General features: G+C 42.6%; 1 protein-coding gene across 2 annotated transcripts in view; it reads left to right on the top strand.

Annotated features, from left to right (window-relative positions):
- The first annotated feature begins 458 nt into the window (after positions 1-458).
- Positions 459-21,770, top strand: part of sema3h (sema domain, immunoglobulin domain (Ig), short basic domain, secreted, (semaphorin) 3H) — a 165,683-nt gene continuing 144,371 nt past the window's right edge. For both annotated transcript variants that reach the window (XM_060835738.1, XM_060835737.1), the window contains exon 1: positions 459-1,066. In XM_060835738.1, the coding sequence (XP_060691721.1) occupies positions 895-1,066 (172 nt within the window). In that variant the 5' untranslated portion in view covers positions 459-894. The remainder of the gene's footprint in view (positions 1,067-21,770) is intronic.

Genomic DNA, 21,770 nt, shown 5'->3' with positions numbered 1-21,770 from the left:
TTATAATCCAACAGGTTTAATTGGAAGCACACTATCTTTCGGAGCGACGCTCCTTCATCAGGTGATTGTCCTGATGCGCTGACAAGTGCTTCCGTCTGAGGAAGTCATTATTGCCTGTAGCCTCCTTGCTCTCCAGCCTGGGCGGTGTATATAGCGACCTGAGCGAGTCAAGTGCACCTCGCAGTGAGAGCACCCCAGAAACACTCACCCTGTACAACACACACAATTGTAACGTAACACAGTCCGAATTACCCAACTGGTGGACTTAAAAAGCAAAACAAAAACAGAAAGCAGGAAGGAGACCCCATTCTTTCACTCGGTGTTTGATTTACTCTGACCAGCAGCCGGAGGGGTTTCTTTTTGCCCGGGGAGGAAGTAGTTATCTGTTGATGTGGGAGGGTTCCTGTGCATTTCTTTTTTGAAGGCGGTGTTCACAATGTGTCACTTGCATTTAACTTTCGGCAGGATATCATCGTCTTGAAGGCTGAGAGATAGAGAGAGAGGAGGGGCGTGTTCCTGTCTCTCTCCCGCGTCCAAGTGAAAGTGGGTGCACACTGCCACCTGACAGAGCAGCGAAAGGAGGGGGGAGCCAGAGCAGATACCGTGAAGGACCGGTCACTGGCCAGCTCACCGTCAGTGTGCGCTTCAGGAAGAAAAAAAGCCTGTGACCCGCCTATCGCCCAAGGTTAATTGAGAGATACAAGCTCCTATGTTTGACCAGTTGCCTTGAGAGGTCTTTTAGGCTAAGACTTAAGCCGCTTCAATCATTACACCCCCACCCCGGCCAGCTGTTGGCTGCTTTTCCTCCTCCTTCACTCTGAGATTTGCGTTGGGACAGTCTCTAGCTTTCCGGGGGATTGCTGTTGTTGGAAAGAAGGAGCAGTGGGACTGACAATGTTGGGGATGAGGAGTGCTCGCCGCTCAGCTCCGAGATGCGGACTCCCCTTCAGCCTCTGCTGGGGACTCCGTGCCTTCCTCCTTCAAATCCTGCTCCTGACTGCTCTTGGGGAGAAACTGACCGGTGCATGGAGACCTTCCCAAGCCCGGCTCCGGCTCACCTTCTCAGGTAGACTTCCAATTACTTGATGTCTGTTGTACTGTCTCTCAATCTCTTTCTACGCTGTTCCTCATCATGTGTTTCTGCGTCTTTCTCTCAGCTGACTGCCTCTTACTAAACCAACCATTAAATACATTTCCCTCTTCCCTATTCCGTTTTTTCTCTCTCTGTATTTTTCTTTTGTTTCTGACACAGGTTGTTCCTAGTTATCATGTGTCTCTCTGTTTGCTTCAGTTTTGTCTCTCTCTCTCTCTCTCCTCCGCCCCGTTCTGTGCCTCTCTCTCCCAAACTCTTGCTGAAATATTTTTCAGCTTCTGGCTCTCGCTGTCAGTTTTAGTCTGTGTCCCATTTTTCTCTGTCTCTTACCTTCTTTGCCTGTCTGCTTACTTCTCTTTGACTCTGATTTGTGTGTTCTTCCCCCTGGCGTACTACTTATCTGGCTTAATCCTGTAAATGTAGTCTCTCTCTCTCTCTCTCTCAGAAATAATGTAATTTATATTTGAGTACTTTTTCCCTTGGTGAGTATTAGCTGGAATTTTAAAATCCAGTATCCCAAAGGTTTTGAAAATACAAACTCACCATTATTTTAACATGAGTACTGTGAACAGAAAGCATATTTACAAATTAAACATGCCATTCAAACTAGTCCCTGTGTTTGTAGTTGGGGGAAAAAACCCATCAATAACTTAATTTATATTAGATGTGTGACCTGTTATGGCTGAGTGACAGGTCCCTGGCACTGCGTTAATGTCTGAATGCTAATTGATTTGTGTAAAAGTTAACTGACTCTTAACAGAATCTCCTAACTCTCATTAACTATTATCCACCTAACAATTCCACAGCCGTGCCAAAGTTATTAAAGAAAGAACGGACTTGTTGTTACACAGTACAGTGCTTTTTGTAACCTCAGAATAGCCCTGAGCACTTTTCAGTTGATTAAGTGCTCTTGAAGCATGGCCGCTGTTGTGATGAAAGTAATGTAGCAGGTAATTTGCCCATTTTGAAATCACCAAGCAAATGGCAATGAGATAATGACCAGACAGTCTGCTATAGGTGTTGCTTGAAAGATACATTTTGGCTAGAACTCTTGGAGAGCCCTCCTAGCATACAGTTACAGAAATAATTCCCCTTTTTAGAATTCACTGGGATATGGATGTCATTGGCATTTAATGAGCATCTGTAACTGTTTATAAGGCATGAGACATCTTCTTAAACTGCAGCAATCTGATGCACTTTCGTCTTTTTCACTAATGTTTCTAAACCCATTCTGTGTCTTATTCCCAATGCTGCACTGTAACTATGAATGTACCCTGGAGTTCTGCAGCCCAAAAAGTGCACTTGCTTATTTTGAATACTGAGTTATGCAGCTGATGTTGACAGTATAGAGGTTTGGGTGTAAACCCTTATGGTTGATATCGTTCTGTGAAGATGACTCTTTCTCATGGTCAGATACTTTTTAAAAATAAAACAGAATCAAAATAGCATTTCTAATAAATCATATGATTGAACCTAAATGACTAGGTAAGCTATCTGATGGGAATGTTGTTGCTGTGTTTACTAAGATGAACTTTTACAACCTACAGGAAGAGTGGGCAGAAGCCAAACAAAGCAAAATTCTGGAGGGAAGATGCATATCAGCTGGTATGCTGTTTAGCAGCTTTGAAGTAATCAAAGTAACTGGAAAAAGATATTTTCCATTACAATTCAATGAGAAAATTGAGCCTGTGTCTGAGAGACAGGAACAGAGAGTATCGCATCCAGTAAATGAATAGAAATTCACCAAATGCAATACTTGTGACCTCGTCAGTTGAGTAACAAATTTTAAAATGGCAAAAGTGAATAATTCTTCACTATGGGTAAATATTGAGAAAAGATATTGATTTTCTTTTTGCCAGTGCTAATGACAATATCTTTCCAAATTGTCTCATAAAATTTAATTTGTTCTGTGTAATCTTATTTTCTTTTGTCAGAAGTATATTAGCTGTGCCTTGTGAATATGTTTAGCAATTTATCACCATGGCAACCAAATAGTAAGACTAAAACCTATGGTCTATCAAGCCAGCTTCCACTTTAGAATCAGCGGCACGGTGGCCCAGTGGTTAGCACTGCTGCCTCAGTTTGCACGTTCTCCCCGTGTCTGCGTGGGTTTCCTCCAGGTGCTCCGGTTTCCTCCCACAGTCCAAAGATGTGCGGGTCTGGTGCATTCGCCATGCTAAATTGCCCGTAGTGTTAGGTAAGGGGTATGGGTGGGTTGCGCTTCAGTGGGTCGGTGTGGACTTGTTGGGCTGAAGGGCCTGTTTCCACACAGTAAGTAATCTAATCTAGCTTTTTTCCAATATTGCCATCAACTGAAGTCATACTTTTCAAAATGATAAATTGTGTTAGTCTTAGTTTGATCGAGGTGTGCAGCTTACTTTCCAGACGCTTCCATATTATTCCACAATTGAATAAAATTGACAAGATGGCTCGCCAAGCAAATGTTGCTGACCTCTACTTGCCCTACAGAAAATGCCTTCTTGAACTGCTGAAACACCTGAGTATATGGAGTCCCACAGTGGTAATTGAAAAGGTGCTACAGAATTTTAACCCGATGATGGTGAAGGAACAGTGATAAGTTCCTGGTCATGACTGTGAGTTGAAGAAGAACTTGCACGTGGTGGTGTTTCCATTGTCTTTCTAAATATTATAGGTCGGAGGTTTGATGGGGCGCTGTTGAAGAAGCCTCAGTGAGTTGTGCATCTTGTAGATAGCACACATTACTGTGCAAATGGTGGTGAAGGGAGTGAATGTTGAAGGTGGTTGGGATTTCTGCCAAATGAATTGCTTTGTCCTGGATTGATGCAAGCTACTTGGAAACTGTTGGTGCTGCACCCATCCAGACAAATGGGGAGTATTCCACCATACCTAGAGGAAGGATCTTGTGAAACTTGAAAGGATTCAGAAAACATTTACAAGGATGTGGCCAGGGTTGGAGGGATTGAGCTAGAGGGAGAGGCTGAATAGGCTGGGGCTGTTTTCCCTGGAGCGTCGGAGGCTGACGGGTGGACTTAGAAGTTTATAAAATCATGAGGGGCATGGATAGGGTAAATAGACAAGGTCTTTTCCTTAGGGTGGATGAGTCCAGAACTAGAGGGCATTGGTTTAGGGCAAGAAGGGAAAGATTTAAAAGGTATCTAAGGGTCAACGTTTTCATGCAGAGGGTGGTGCGTGCATGGAATGAGCTGTCAGAGGAAGTGGTGAAGGTTGGTACATAAGACCATCAAACCATAAGACGTAGGAGTGGCCCATCAAGTCCACTCTGCTATTCAATCATGGCTGATGGGCATTTCAACTCCATTTACCCGCATTCTCCCCGTGGCCCTTAATTTCTTGTGACATCAAGAATTTATCAATCTCGGCCTTGTAGACATTTAGCGTCCCGGCCTCCACTGCACTCTGCGGCAATGAATTCCACAGGCCCACCACTCTCTGGCTGAAGAAATGTCTCCACATTTCTGTTCTGAATTTACCTCCTCTAATTCTAAGGCTGTGTCCACGGGTCCTACTCTCCTCGCCTAACGGAAACAATTTCCTAGCGTCCACCCTTTCCAAGCCATGTATTAGCTTGTAAGTTTCTATTAAGTCTCCCCTTAATCTTCTAAACTCCAACGAATACAATCCCAGGATCCTCAGCCATTCCTCATATGTTAGACCTACCATTCCAGGGATCATCCGTGTGAATCTCCGCTGGACACGCTCCAGTGCCAGTATGTCCTTCCTGAGCTGTGGGGACCAAAACTGGACACAGTACTCCAAATGGGGCCTAACCAGAGCTTTATAAAGTCTCAGTAGCACAAGTGCTTTTATATTCCAACCCTCTTGTGATAAATGACAACATTGCATTCGCTTTCTTAATCACGGACTCGACCTGCATGTATACTTTTAGAGAATCCTCGACTAGCACTCCCAGATCCCTTTGTACTTTGGCTTTACTAATTTTCTCACTGTTTAGAAAGTAGTCCATGCTTGTATTCTTTTTGCCAAAGTGCAAGACCTCGCATTTGCTCACATTTCAGCCATTTCCTGGACCACTCTCCCAAACTATCTAGATCCTTCTGTAGCCTCCCCACTTCCTCAGTACTACCTGCCTGTCCACCTAACTTCGTATCATCCACAAACTTCGCTAGAATGCAACCAGTCCCTTCATCCAGATCATTAATATATAATGTGAATAGCTGCAGCCCCAACACTGAACTCTGCGGGTCACCGCTTGTCACCGGCTGCCATTCCGAAAAAGAACCTTTTATCCCAACTCTCTGCTTTCTGTCAGACAGCCAATCCTCAATCAATACCAGTAGCTCACCTCAAACACCATGGGCCCTCACCTTGCTCAGCAGCCTTCCGTGTGGCACCTTATCAAAGGTCTTTTGAAAGTCTAGATAGACCACATCCACTGGGTTTCCCTGGTCAAACCTACTTGTCACCTCTTCAAAGAATTCCAACAGGTTTGTCAGGCACGACCTCCCCTTACTAAATCCATGTTGACTTGTTCTGACCCTGCTCTTCTAAGAATTTAGAAACCTCATCCTTAATGATGGATTCTAGAATTTTACCAACAACCGAGGTTAGGCTAATTGGCCTATAATTTTCCATCTTTCGTCTTGATCCTTTCTTGAACAATGGGGTTACAACAGCGATCTTCCAATCATCCGGGACTTTCCCTGACTCCAGTGACTTTTGAAAGATCTCAACCAATGCCTCGGCTATTTCCTCAGCCACCTCCCTCAAAACTCTAGGATGTAGCCCATCGGGGCCAGGAGATTTATCAATTTTAAGACCTTTTAGCTTTTCTAGCACTTTCTCTTTTGTAATGGCAACCATACTCAACTCAGCCCCCTGACTCCCTTTAATTGTTGGGATATTACTCATGTCTTCTACTGTGAAAACTGACGCAAAGTACTTGTTAAGTTCTCCAGCTATTTCCTTATCTCCCATCACTAGGCTTCCTGCATCAGTTTGAAGTGGCCCAATGTCTACTTTTGCCTGTCGTTAGTTTCTTATGTATTGAAAGAAACTTTTACTATCATTTCTAATATTACTGGCTAGCCTACCTTCATATTTGATCCTCTCCTTCCTTATTTCTCTCTGTTATCGTCTTTGTTTTTGTAGCCTTCCCAATCTTCTGATTTCCCAGTGCTCTTGGCCACTTTATAGGATCTCTTTTTTTCCTTGATACATTTCCTGACTTCCTTTGTCAGCCATGGCTGTCTAATCCCTCCCTGGATAATCTTTCTTTTCTTGGGGATGAACCTCTGTACAGTGTCCTCAATTATACCCACAAACTCCTGCCATTTTTGCTCTACTGTCTTCCCCGCTAGGCTCTGCTTCCAGTCTATTTTCGTTAGTTCCTCTCTCATGCCCTCATAATTACCTTTATTTAACTGTAACACCATTACATCTGATTTTGCCTTCTCTCTTTCAAACTGCAGACTGAACTCTACCATATTATGATCTCTGCTTCCTAAGTGTTTCCCTTACTTTAAGATCTTTTATAAAATCTGGTTCATTATATAGCACTAGGTCCAGAATAGCCTGCTCCCTTGTCGGCTCCATGACAAGCTGTTCCAAAAAGCCATCCTGTAAGCATTCCATGAATTCCCTTTCTTTGGATCCACTGGCAACATTATTTACCCAGTCCACCTGCATATTGAAGTCTCCCATGATCACTGTGATCTTGCCTTTCTGACATGCTTTTTCTATTTCCCAGTACATGTTGCGCCCCTGGTCCTGATCACTGTTAGGGAGGCTGTACATAACTCCCATTATGGTCTTTTTGCCTTTGTGGTTCCTCAATTCCACCCGCACAGACTCCACATCATCCGATGCTATGTCATTCAGTGCCATAGATTTAATTTTGTTCTTAACTAATAAGGCAACCCCTCCCCCTCTGCCCACCTCCCTGTCTTTTTGATAAGTTGAAAATCCTTGAAGGTTTGACTGCCAGTCCTGACCCCCCTGTAACCAAGTCTCTGTGATGCCTACCACATCATAATCATTCATGATGATCTGTGCCATTAGTTCATCTGCTTTGTTACGAATGCTACGAGCATTCAGGTAAAGTGCCTAAATGCTAACTTTCGTATCATTAGACATATTGGAAGTCATAAGATGTCCTAAGTTATCCTTCCTTTTTGCTGCATTCCCGTCTCCCTCCAGTTTAAATCCACCTGCACACATACTATCCTGCTGCTTATATTTCCATTTAACCCCATACTCCCTGTCGCTTTCACTTCCTCCACCAACTCAGAAGTTTAAAGTCCTACTGACCACCCTATTTATCCTCTTCGTGTGAACATTGGTACCTGATTGGGACGGTCTCCACCTGAACCAATGGTACAGATACCCCCGGTTCCAAAACTGATGCCAATGCCCCATGAAGTGGAATCCCTCTTTCCCACACCAATCCCTTAGCCACGTGTTTACTTCCCTAATTTTCTTATCCCTATGCCAATTGGCACGTGGCTCGGGCAGTAATCTGGAGATTATGACCCTTGATGACCTGTACTTCAATTTCCTTCCTAGTGCTTGATAACCCCAAACAGATGAATAGGAAGGGTTTAGAGGGATATGGGTCAAGTGCTGGCAAATGGGACTAGAATAATATAGGATACCTGGTCAGTATGGGCAAGTTTCTGTGCTGTTCATCTCTGAATTCTAACCTGTCCCTTTGAAGGTGGTCGAACCTAGGATGATGCTATGGTCCATTTAGTTTTACTCCAGGTTTTTGCCCAGCTCCTCGGTCAATAAGGACCTAACATTCTGATCTAATATTCCTGTCTATTTAAGGCTCTTTTTCATCTCAATTCCATCCATTGCGATAACATCTTGTACACCTTCACTAATGCAACACCGCCTCCCACCCGTGTGTAAGTGACTGCTACCTAAATTCAGATTTGACAATGATTTAAAAAACAATTTAATATTCCAATATCAGTATCAAAGTTGGTATTTGTTGCCTGTCCTCACTTGCCCTTTTGTGGTGTACCACTTCTTAAGCTTTTTAGCTTCTCTTGCAATCCTGTTAGGAAGTTCCTTAATCTTGACATTTGTTTAAATTCTTTAGATTCCTTTAAAAAGGAAGTTTTTTTTTTGCAGATTGGAATATGGCCAGTATAAATTATTACCATCTATGCTTTTTTTTTGCTTGGAGAGTGTGCTTTTTGTTTTTTTTTAAAACATTTTCTGTTTAATAGTTTTGTAGAAGTGTTCCAGGTAGAAGAACGCCCTTTAGATAGCAGTCAAGAATCTAGTTTCCAATTGTTCTTTGAGGATGGATGTCACGAATGAAATGGAGGTAATGGGCTGAATGGTCTTTATGTATATGGTGACAAACTTTGAGAATAGGGTTTTGCTGCTGATATGCTCCTTCCCCCAGCCAAGACTGTTGCTTGGGGACCCCATGCAACTGCAGGTAGCCATTATAACCAATGAAGGGCTCTCATCTCACACAAACACTGGTCTGAATTTTCCAGACAGCACTCTACTGAGGTAGATGCTTATCATGTAGACAGAGGCAGCCTCTCAGTGAAAGGTTGTAGTGAAGCCTCCTCTAAGTTGCTCAACCACCCAACCAGCTAGCACCACAGATAGCAGGGAGCCTCAGCCCTTTAGCGCTCTCTGATATTGGCCTGGTAACTGTAGCTGAATTTTTTTAAAAAGCCCTTCTGAAGGTCTCATTGAGGCACCCTCTGGTAATGCCATCCATCTCAGCAGTGCCCACCTTTTCCAGTGGAGCGACCTGACAGCCTCTACCACGCTTTCCTTAATTTGGTGCAAGAGGAGGAGATGGCCTCCCATTACTGCCTTCTCTGGGTTCCCCTGGAGTTCTGCCTGAGGCCATTCCGACACTGAGTGTGGGAGACAGAGATGGAGAGTGAGAGTGATAATGCGAGCTACACTGAACAACATGCAAGAATACTGTGCACATTACAAATAAACTGGTTAAACTGTGCCATTTCATAAATCTCTGTGGGCGGAGACCAAAATTAAGTGGGAACTTCATTCCATTAGAAGTGATCTCCTCCGCCTTTCTGGTGAATATATTTGCCATGTTTATCATAAAAACACTTCACTTTTTTGCCAATTTGGTGGACTTGGAGTACATTATTCTTGAACAAATGTTCCAGTTACCTAAAGGCATTCACGTCCAATACAGCAAGATAACTCCTTTTATTATTTGGTATTAGTGGGTTAGATCAGGGATTGTGGTCAAACTCCGCTCAGATTTTTATGACTTCTACCAATGGGTTTAAGAACATTAATTTGAACTTGTTTAGAGAACTCAAAACTGGTGATGAAATAGATCAAGGGGGTAACCCTCCACAATCATTCAGTTAGTGTAGAAAAGCAGATGTAGACAAATGTAACTTAGCTCCAACTACATAAGGACAACCAGTGAAACACCCAGACACACACAGCTTTTGTAAGCCAAACATACCCAAATGCAGGATAGCAGTCGTCAATCAAATTTGTTGACTGACATGCTCAAAGCAATAGTTTTTATGTCAATGATTTAAAATTGATCACATCTTCCATTGTGGTAGGAATGAAACAAGAGAAATGTGCAATTGCTGGAGGCTGTTAAGAGAAAATCCATTGATATTGATCAGTCTCGGTGCAAAATAGACCTGGGCATTCATCTCTCTACAGATGCTGTCAGACCTTCTTAGTGTTTCCAGTGTTTTCTGTCTTTATTTCCAATGCCCAGCATCTGCAAGATTTTGCTGTTGCTCCTTTTATCATTTCTGTTTTGACCACCTTGAAGAATTTGACTCTTCTCTCCGATTGGATACCCATTTCTCTCTCCCATCACATTCACCTTCAATGCTTACTGTTTCTCCTCTTGTGTGAAATCAAGTATGTCCCTTGCAACAGGAAACAAGTTGACATTTAATCTCTCCTGCCCTCTACCCTGAACCAGATTTTTTTTTGTTCCTCTTCCACCCTTAAATCCACGCTTGCAAAAATACCTATTCCATTTCTGAATTCTCATGAAAAAAGACCTGAAGATTAACTCTGCTTCTATCTCCACGTGTAAATAATTCCAGCATTTTCTCTCTTTTTATTTCAGATTTTCAGCATCCATGGTATTTGTTTTTCCATTTACAATTTCTGCTGATTGAGGGTCTTGGGCTAGAAGCCACAGTTTAAAAATTAGAACCAGACCTTTCAGGAGTGAAGTAAGAAACGCATTTAAAGACAGAGGTAGGCGTTTTCTTTCCCAAACAGAACTTGAGCTGAGTTATGTTTCACTCTGGAACTGATAGATTTTAGTGAACCAAAGGGAAAAGGATACATGGAGTTAAATTGCAGGTCAATCATAATCTCATTGTGTGGCCGAGCATTGAAATACTCTAATCACTTCTGTTTCCCAACTCCATTTTACCTGCCTTTGCTCCATATCTCTTGACTCCCTTACTCAATAAGAACTGTCAAACTCTGTCCTGGAAATTTTGCTGTTCCTTCATTGTCACTGGATCAAACACCTGGAATTCTGTCCCTAATGGCACTGGGCATTACCTACACTGCATGGACACCAGTAGTTCAAGAAGGCAGCTTCTCAAAGGTAATGGTGAATGGACAATAAATGCTGGCCCAACCAGCAAGTCTCTCACCCCGTGAAAGGATTAACATAATATTCAGAGACGTTCCCTTCTCCCAGCTCATTGAGATTGCTAAAATTGTTTCCATTTGTAGATTTTGTTGTGGTATCAGGCATCTGCACAATGCAGTAGAACGAGTTGTCTTCAGATTTTCTTAGCATTCAGTTGTATTCACTAAGAAATCAGAAGTCTATGGGAAATCTCAATCTTGGCTCTCGGCACATTGCAAAACTATGCCAGGGGTATCTTCTGTCTCCGTGTCGTGGGATTAAGAAAGATCATTTCTCAAAATGGCAGAATCTTGCTTCAAAGTCCTGTGGAATTGTTAGTTAATTTGTGCTGAACTTGAAACATGATGTTTTATGCTTGGGTGAGACAGATTAACCTTAGCAGGGCCAGCTTTTTGTAATATGCCTTTGAGCATTTATTAAACAGCCGAGCATATCAATGTATAAGCAATGACAGAACTAGTCTGGGCTGATGCAATCCTCCGTGATTAATTCAAAATTTGTCTTGTTTTTAAGCCCAAGAAACACACGCTAAGAGGGGTGCAGTATTCTCCTTTTTTTTTCAGAAATGGAAAATAAATCATGAGTTTTTATAACAGTTTGTCATATCAATGCAATCAATGAATTACCTTGGTATAAGTGGAAACGTGGCAGTCAATTTTCTCCAACTGATCCCACAATGAGCAAAGGAGTTGAATGGTCAGTTATAGTGCACTTTGTTGTCAATACTTCAAGGCATAATGTTGGCTAGGACACTAAGAGAATGACTTGCACAACAACCACCTCAATGGGGCCTTGGTTTAAAATTTTCTCTGAAGGTTGATGCTGCTCAACAGTGAGGCACTCTTGATACCTCAACCTGGATTATCTACTTCAGCCCTTGGATGACCTTTGAACCCAGAAGTTGGTGACCAAATGTTTGGGGTGCTGAACCCATCACATCGAAACAGTTAAACAAACCTCTTCGTAGATTTACTTTCAATACTAAAAGCTTACACATATTTTTGTAAAGCATGATGTGGGGAATATAACGAGTATGACTTGTTTTTTGCTCTTTGGTTGGATAGTCAGTAGCAACCCCATGCCACAGTGATCCAGGTGAGTCCAGTACTGGTAGGAAGACCGGGAGTGGTGAGCAGTGCCAGTGTTTACACACAACTGCAGGAGGGATTGCCAGAGATAAATGCGTATAGGCAGGTGGGATTCCCAGGGAAGGGGTCGCTGGCAGGGTGTTGGAGTAATGGCAGGGGTGTTGCTTTCAGATGGCAGCCCCTGGCAGTCCCAGGTCCCCTGATTGGGTACTGAGTCCCCTCAATAAGTATCTTGCCTGGATAGCGAGTTGATGTCAATGATGGTAAGGTGAGGAAATTAAGTGATACTTAAGGGCCTCAATTGGTCTCTGAGCTTAAAGCTTGTCCACCGCTATTCCTGTCTGGAGCTTGAATTGATTGAGGAGGGAAGTGGAATTAGGAAGATGTCTGGATCTCCACCCCATACCATTCTGCTCAATCAAATGCCCTCATCTCTGGACTTGCCTTCTTGCGGGCATTAATTTCTTCCATCTGGCATAAATTTAAGACTGAATTAAGTGGTGTTAAATAGGGAAATGGATAAACAAGAGTTAATGTTGAGCAATATTGAGCTCCACCTAATCTAATAATGCCATTCAGTCGTTGGATGGAGAGCCTGATGGAGACAGTCATACAGTATGGAAACAAACCCTTTGGTCTAACTCGTCCACACCAACAGTAATCCCAAACTAAACTAATCCCACGTGCCTGTATTTTGCCCTTTTCCCTCCAAACCTTTCCTATTCATGTACTTATCTAAATGTCTTTTACATTTTGTTTGTTGTGATTATGCCAAATTAATGAATACTCATTGCTAATGCTATCATGCAATAAACTAGACCTCGTTATATCAGACCAGTACCTCTTGTTAAGACTCTCTACTGGTCTGTTCTCTCATAATTAGACTCAGCATGGAAGGTGGGTGGTGGTGGAAATGAACAATCTTGGTCATGAACGACCATTGGCTTGTAACCAAAAAGTGTGACACACTGGTAGCGCGGTGCCTGAAAATGTGACTTGCTGTTCTTTTTTATAAGAGTCGAGGGTGAAGGGGACAGGTGGGAAAATGGACTTGAGAACATAATTGAAACAACCATAATGTTATTGAATGGAGGGGCAGACTTGAAAGACTGAACATTCTTGCCTTTCTCCTATTCCTGAAATTCTTGTGCTTTCTTTCTCCTTCATTTCCCTATTTCAATTTTATAATCCCTCCTTTGTTCATTTCTTCTGATTTTGGTGTCCACTCATTTCTGCCACCCAGTTTCTGTCCTGAAGGATATTGTTGAGATTAGGCTCTCAAGAAGACCAGTTGATGAAATCCAGAAGATGCAAAGAATGGGTGGCACGGTGGCTTGGTGGTTAGCACTGCTGCCCCACAGCACCAAGGACCCTGGTTCAATTCCATCTTCTGGTGACTGTCTGTGTGGAGTTTGCACATCTCCCTGTGTCTGTGTTGTTTTCCTCTAGCTTCCTCCCACATTCCAGAGATGTGCAGGTTTGGTTAATATGCCATGTTAAATTGCCCATAGTTTTCAGAGATGTGTGGGTTAGGTGCATTAGTCGAGGGAAATATGGATTTAATAAGGTAGGGGAATGTGTCTGGGTGGGATACTTTTTTTTTTGAAGGGTTGGTGTGGATTTGTTGGACCAAATGGTCTATTTCCACATTGTAGAGTTTCTATGATTCTAATAAAATTCAACGATAGGGGTAAGACATACCTTCATTCCTCTTAACTCCACAGGGAAGTGTGTAAAATGCAAAGGACAATCAGGTGACTTGTGACATATATACTTGTACCTTGAACAAATGTACTATAATGGTCTTCTGTTTGTGACAAGATATATGTAACTCAGCTTAGTGTGGACTGGTGATAAATGAGCAACAACTACATCTCACATTTATATTACATAGACTATACCAAGTGCAGCATTATCAAAACAAAAACACTGACTTTGATCCAAGCAGGGATAGGTGACCGACTAGGTCAACGAAAGAGGTGTTACATTGTGTATTAATGGAGGAGTGAGAGAGACAAAGATTTGGGGAGAGATGCCAAGGTTCAGGGCCTATGAAGGATGTACAGGATGCCATAGTTGGAGCCAAGCAAGTCACTCTGAGGAAGCTAGAGACAGGGAGAGTGAAAGAATGAGTAAGTTGAACCCCAGTTTAAGAATTCTAAAATTGACACCCTGGTGGATTGAGAGCCAGTAGGTCAGCAAACATGGGTGAAAATACATTCACTTATCAAACTGCAGTGTGTTTCATAGTTTTCCCATCTTTGAGCTATGTTGCAATCCAGTTCCATACATAACCTTTGTGTACCTTGACTATTTTTCAGGTGGGAGGGTGCAGCTGACCTCAGTTGACATCTGAACACTTGCAATTTCCAACAGAGGTCGCTAGAGAGCAGAGGGTACCCTGCTGATATTTCTCGCCTCCTGAGTTCAGTGTCTCTGCACCACATCAGTAGAAATATTGTATTTAAATTAGAGCAAACAGTGATTGAATTTTGGCCTTCAGAACCACAATAGGGAAAGAAGGAAAAAAACCTTCAGTTTCTGTAGTGTCTTTCACAACTTCTGGGCATCTGAAAGTACTTTACTGCCAATTCAATATGCTTCGAGCGTAGTCTGTGCTGTAATGTAGTGGTGAGTGATGACTCATTGAGTAATACTCTTGCCACTGATTCTAAAGGTTTCCAGGTTCCAGTCCAACTCTTCAAGTTTAGCACAATGGGGACTGGCCTGGAGTGGGACTCTCTTCTGGATGAAGTGAAGAGCTGAGGCCCTGTGTGTTCTCCCAGATGGATGTATTTTGTAAAACAGCTGGAGAGTTATCTCTGATGCCTTGGCCAAAGTTCTTCTCTTAACTCCCATCGCAAGAAAAAAATGTGTATTGTCATATTCTGGAATCTTACCGTGTGAAAATTAGATGCTACATTTCCTACATTACAGCAATGACAATGCTTCCAAAATACTTCATTAGCTTTGAAGCACTTTGAGTGTTCTGCAGTCATCCAGGACGCTATAATAAACGCAAGGCTTTCTTTCAAATCAGCTACTGTCCTGGAGATTAATTCAAGGTAACGCTTGGAATTGCAATCATTGGTGGGTTATCTGTCAGATCTATGGCCAGAACAATAGACATTCTCTTGTGGATTTTGAGGGAAACGTCAGTTTTACGAGTCACCTTGAGCATTCCTGTTCTTCTCAGACAAGTCCAGAGAAATAGTTAGCAGTAACCACTGAAAGGAAAAAGAGGAAAGACCTACAGTGTCCTGGTGCTATTCAACAGACAAGCCCACAATCAGGGTAGTGATGGTAATACCACCAATTTAAAAGGGCACCACCCTCAACGTAAGTGATGTTTGGCCTGTTCCTGTCTCTAGATATGGAAATGATTGATAAATCCTGATGGATATCAGGTGGGCACTTGATGGAAGCAGGGGTAGGTGAACCAAGCAGGGGAGTTGGACTGACTAGATTGCTCTGCAAAGATTTCGTGGGTTAAATGGCTTCTTCCTTTGCTGTAAACAACGCAATGACTCACTTTCTTTTCTTCAAAAAAAAAAGCCATAAAAATCATAAGTTGCTATCAGCAGCATGGTGGCTCAATGGTTAGCACAGCTACCGTACAGTGACAGAGACCCGGATTTGATTTCTGCCTTGGGTCATTGTGTGGAATTTGCATGTTCTCCCAATGTCTGTGCAGGTTTTCTCCAGGTGCTCCAGTTTCCTCCTGATGTCCAAAGATGGATGAGCCATGGGAAATGTGGAGTTTGGGGATAGGGTGGGATGCTCTTGGGAGGGTTGGTGTAGACTCAATGGGCCGAGTGACCTCTTTTTCCACACTGTAGGGATTCTGTGATAACTGCCAGAATAAGACTTGGCTGAATGTCCTTCTGCTGAAGCCCTGATGAAGGGCTCTGGCCCGAAACGTCGAATTTCCTGTTCCTTGGATGCTGCCTAACCTCCTGTGCTTTAACCAGCAACACATTTTCAGCTCTGAATGTCCTTCTGCTCCAATCAAGTCTGCTGTGCCATTCATGGAATCATGGATAAACTGATATTCGTCAACACTTTTTTCCCCATCACCCTTGATTCCCTTACCGATTTAAAAATCTGACTTTCTCGACCTTCAATGAATTCCTGAAGTGCATTTTTCACATTCCAAGAAATAAATTCCTGTCAACAGCTACTCTTTCTGCAGAGCCCACCCAATTTTCATTCTGTTTGGCAGGTGGCTGATCTGCCTTGTCGAATTGCTGTGCGGAATGTTAAGTTGAATATTGTATCCTACGGTGTGAAGTCCTTCAGATGAGTTGTTAAACCAAGACTTTGGCTGCAATCGTAGATGGCTATCAGAGGTCCTGTGATGTTGAATCAGTGAAGGACAAGGGAACATTTCATAATGTTCTCGCCAATACTTATCCATTCACTAACTTAAGGCAGTGATCTGATTGGCAGGAGCTTGATTTGTGAAAATTGGCCGCACTTCTGGCATTACGACAGTAGCTATACCTCACTGAATCACTTGACTGGTTTACTGGGGTTTCCAGGTCTTCTCTGAGAGGTGCAGTTTACAACTGCATGTTCTTTTTTGTCAGACCACTGAGATTAGGACTCTCTCCAAACACCTAACCCTGTTTAGACTATCGTTAGGAAATAATGGTTAGCAAGGCCAATTAAGCAGAAATGTGGATGTAAAGTTAGGATACTGGGAATGGCATTTTGAATGGGTGTCACTGAAGTTGTTTAAAAGGGGTGTCTCATCAAGCCTGATAACTGTATAAACAGTCAAAACCACTCAACAGTCCGTTTGCTTTTCAGAATAAAACAAGTTTTTGTCCGCTGCATCACGAAGATTGAATCAGCCTTCAGTGTTTGTTTTTCATTCCTTCTGCTAGTCTTTTATTGTTTGGGTCACACACCATTAGGCTGAATATATCAGCAGGCACTTGGCCGCTGAGGCATGTTACTGTAAATAATTGAGCATTGGATTCATTACCTGCTGTCATCGGAGCAAAGACATTCCATAGTGTGGCTTAAGCAAGGTTCAAAGGAAAATGATGTATGGGCCACCCACCACAAAACTCATTTCTACACTGCCTGCAAAGCTATCTGTATCATACAGTGCAATTCCCCCCTACTGCAGCATTGTAGAGAAGGAAACCTCAATGTTTTAAAACTTGCGCCTGATTTGTCAGATCTGTGGATAGAGAGAGAAAAGAAGATCAAGCAATAAGGTTGCAAACTCTCCACATCAGTCAGTATTTTGGGTGGATATATCAGTCAATTATCTGTGTGTGGTGATGCAGATGAGTATTTTCTCTGGACTTTTTTTATACTGATGTGCAACATTTATCTTGCCCTTCCTGCAGCGTTTGGAATGCTATAGGTTTGTGACTTGCTAGTAATGCACAGCACATTCAGCCCAACTACTTCATGCTTCTCATAAGCATCTTATGTGGTGCCTGTCCAATGCTACAGCGATCTGTAGGGCCAGTATTTTGAATTGTAGCTCAAGTTGTTATGTAATGTAAGTTTGTTCATGGTGAAGTGTCCCAAAACATGAAATAAGTTTTTTGATTTATGTTGACAGAAGAAATTGACCTCCCCACTTTCTTGATTATTATCATACATTCTTCACTCCATCTATTAAGAACATCTCATCTGCTTTGCACTGCAATGTGAAGCTTAGGTTACATTATAGAATCCCTACAATGTGGAAGCAGACCATTTGGCCCATTGAGTCCACACCAAACCTCCATATAGCATCCCACCCAGAACCATGGCCCCCAGTCCTTGTAACTCTGTATTTAGCATGGCCAATCCACCTAAACCTGTACATCTTTGGACTGTAGGAAAAAAACCGCAGACCCAGAGGAAACCTAGACAGACTCGGTGAGAACATGCAAACTCCACGTGGACATTTAGCATCATAGACTCCTAGAGATGCACAGCATGGAAACAGACCCTTCAGTCCAAATCGTCCATGCCGACCAGATATCCCAACCCAAACTAGTTCCACCTGCCAGCACCCGCCCTATATCCCTCCAAAACCCTTCCTATTCATATACCCATCCAAATGCCTCTTAAATGTTGTGATTATACCAGCCTCCACCACATCCTCTAGCAGCTCATTCCATACACGTACCACCCTCTGTGTGAAAAAGTTGCCCCTTTTAGGTCTCTTTTATATCTTTTCCCTCTCACCCTAAACCTATGCCCTCTAGTTCTGGACTCCCCCACCCCAGGGAAAAGACTTTGCTCTATTTATCCTATCTATGCCCCTCATAATTTTGTAAACCTCTATAAGGTCACCCCTCAGCCTCTGACGCTCCAGGGAAAACAGTCCCAACATGTTTAGCCTCTCCCTGTAGCTCAGATCCTCCAATCCTGGCAACATCCTTGTAAATCTTTTCTGAGCCCTTTCAAGTTTCACAACATCTTTCTGATAGGAAGGAGACCAGAATTGCATGCAATATTCCAACAGTCGCCTAACCAATGTCCTGTAGCCGCAATATGACCTCCCAACTCCTGTACTCAATACTCTGACCAATGAAGGAGAACATATCAAATGCCTTTTTCACCATCCTATCTACCTGTGACTCCACTTTCAAGGAGCTGTGAACCTGCACTCCTTGGTCTCTTTGTTCAGCAACACTCCTTAGGACCTTACCAGTAAGTGTATGAGTCCTGCTAAGATTTGCTTTCCCAAAATTCAGCATCTCACATTTATCTGAATTAAACACCATGTGCCACCTCTCAGCCCATTGGCCCATCTGGTCCAGATCCTGTTTGTAATCTGAGGTAACCTTCTTCGCTGTCCACTACACCTCCAATTTTGGTGTAATCTGCAAACTTACTAACTGTGCCTCTTATACTCGCATCCAAATCATTTATGTAAAATGACAAAAAGTAGAAGACCTAGCACACATCCTGTGGCACTCCACTGGTCACAGGCCTCCAGTCTGAAAAACAACCCTCACCACCACCCTCTGTCTTCTACCTTTGAGCCAGTTCTGTATCCACATGGCTAGTTCTCCCTATATACCATGGGATCTAACCTTGCTAATCAGTCTCCCATGGGGAACCTTGTCGAATGCCTTACTGAAGTCCATATAGATCACATCTACTGCTCTGCCCTTATCAATCATCTTTGTTACTTCTTCAAGTTTGTGATACATGATTTCCCAAAGCCATGTTGACTATTCCTAATCAGTCCTTGCCTTTCCAAATACATGGAAATCCTGTTCCTCAGGATCCCCTCCAACAACTTGCCCAACACCAAGGTCAGGCTCACTGGTCTATAGTTCCCTGGCTTGTCTTTTCCGCCCTTCTTAATCAGTGGCACCACGTTTGCCAACCTCCAGTCGTCTTGTGACTATTGATGATACAAATATCTCAGCAAGAGGCCCAGCAATCACTCCTCTAGCTTCCCACAGAGTTCTCGGGAACTGATCAGGTCCTGGGGATTTATCCACTTTTAACCATTTCAAGACATCCAGCACTTCCTCCTGTGTAAACTGGACATTTGCCCGAAGGTGGAATCAAACCCAGGTCCCACCTCTTGTGAGGCAGCAGTGCTAACCACTGAACCAGCATGCTGCCCATGTTTGAGTCCCTGGAATGAGATCTTTAAAGGCAAGGTTGCTACAACTGGACCAAGGTGACATTCAAGCCCCCAGTAGGCAGTTAAAATGTATACTTAAAGCATCCTATATGTTGTTTTTATTTCAAAAATATACTTTTAATCATTAAAAAAACTTTATAGTTGCAAATGGTTCAATTTTATATATAGTCGTACATTAAGAAAATAAGCAAATATTGAAGTTTGACTCTATCCAACAAACAAACCAAAGACGTCTCTTGCTTGTACAAGACTATATTTCCATGCAGCATCTGCTTCCATTTACTCTATGGTGCCACATTGCATATAGTCAGCAGGAGATGGGGCGAAACTGCCCCTTTTAAACCAACTGGGTTACAATATATATTGAATTCAGGAACTCTCCTCTATTGAATGCCCCTATTCTTTTTGTAAATTTGCATATTGCAACCTCTCAGCTGGGCATGGGTCAATAGAAGAGTCCCATTATAATAATTGGCTACTTAATTGGCTTATATCAGTTAAAGAGGGTTGGTAGGTCAATGTTGTGCCTTTAATCACATTTTGCAAGCAACATGGTGAGTCATATAGAGACTGCTTTTTTAAAAATTGCAGATGTTGAAGTCATGTCAAGCATTGAACAAGATTGAATATGAATTGAGCCTGTGTTGATAAGTAATTATGAACCTAAAAGTTGGGGAAGTGTTTGCCCAAGTAATCCAGAGCATTGACTCTGCCTAATAAACAATGCAGGATCTCATAGTTCATGACAGAAGACTACAATGATCTAAGGTCACCGGATGGTGAGCTAACCTTAAACACCAACTAAAGTATTTATTCTGTAAAGAATGAGTTCATTCAATAAGGAACAGACCACGTGAGGACAACTCAGTGTCGTTTTATTGCACAATTCATTAAAAGGATGTGACATGTATTTATAGTTACACTTTATTTTTAGATGCATTCATTTCTTAATCAGGGAGATGGGTAATTGTGCTAGGAAATGGAAGATTTCCCATTTTCTGATAGGGTCTAGAGTGCACAGGAGGATTTTCTGAATGCGCAAGTTGAGAGATCATTGTAGAGTGTATACACATTTTTTGTTTGTCTGCACATTCATTGTTCCTGAAAGTGTCAGGGTTATGTCCAGGGAAATGGAAATATTTGGCTTCTGGACTCTCCCAGTAGATCGAATGGCTTTCGATGGAAACAGGAGTATATATTTTAATACTCTGACTGAGTAGGTTAGAGGAGAAAGTGAGGACTGCACATGCTGGAGATCAGAGTCGAAAAGTGTCTTGCTGGAAAAGCACAACAGTTCAGGCAGCATCCGAAGAGCAGGTCAATCGATGTTTCGGGCATAAGCCCTTCATCAGGGATCATCACATCAGGAATCACATCACATCTGCCCCGAAACGTCAATTCCCCTGCTTCTCTGATGCTGCCTGACCTGCTGTGCTTTTCTAGCACCACACATTTCGACTCTGAATAGGTTAGAGGGTCAAGCCTTTACCTATCATTGTTCATTTCGCACCAGCTTTCTGCAGAGATATTGGGAGGAAGGTAATTCTTGCTGGTCTCTCCTTCACCATACTGACAAATTGTAGCTTGGCTCCCACTTGGGTTGGAGTCAGTCTAGCTGATATTCTCTCTGCTGTCTGAAAGAGTATATTTCATTTTGAGTAGGGAAACTGTTCTGTATAGTCCCTGAAATTCAAAGACTTGACTTGATTTTCATCGAAAATGTTGAGTCACATCATTGTGTCAGGGATCAGTAATTCCTTGTAATGGTAGGGTTAAATCAGATGGTGATAGTGACTGTCCCTTTTTCCTTTAGGGGTTTGCGGGTTATGGCTGCCAAAGTTGGGCTGGTGAGTCGCAGTGCATTCTGTGTATGATGCTTTTGGTCAATGGTGTGCTGAAACTAATCTAATGCAAATCCAGATGTAGCTGCTTTCTAAAATTCGACCAAATTAATCAATGCCTCTTTCCCTGAAGGGGAAAGTATCTTAAGTTATGGTACTGTTTGGGTTTTCTTTTTAAACGGTTTCTTCCTCACTGCATCTTGACTGAAACGTTGACTCCATCACTATCTGTACATCATGCCCACAACACATACTATTCACAGGATACTTTTCAGCAACATGGCAAGACTCATTTGGCAGCACTGCCTTAATCTGCAGCCTCAAATACCTGGAAGAAGTAGTGTTGGAATCATCACCTCCCTGTTCCCTCCAAAGCATGCACAGCCCTGAGTTGGTCATGCGCTGTCGTCATTTCATTGCCCCTGCATCCAAATCCTGGAATGCTCTGTCCAACAGCCTTGTAGGAATACCTGCAACACACAGCTCTGCAGCAGTTCAAGAAGAATACTTATTA

The sequence above is a fragment of the Hemiscyllium ocellatum genome, chromosome 14 (assembly GCF_020745735.1).
Source record: "Hemiscyllium ocellatum isolate sHemOce1 chromosome 14, sHemOce1.pat.X.cur, whole genome shotgun sequence".
NCBI classification, from domain to species: Eukaryota; Metazoa; Chordata; class Chondrichthyes; order Orectolobiformes; family Hemiscylliidae; genus Hemiscyllium; species Hemiscyllium ocellatum.
Note: the sequence above shows the minus strand (reverse complement) of the source record. Positions and strands in the feature narration are given on the sequence as shown.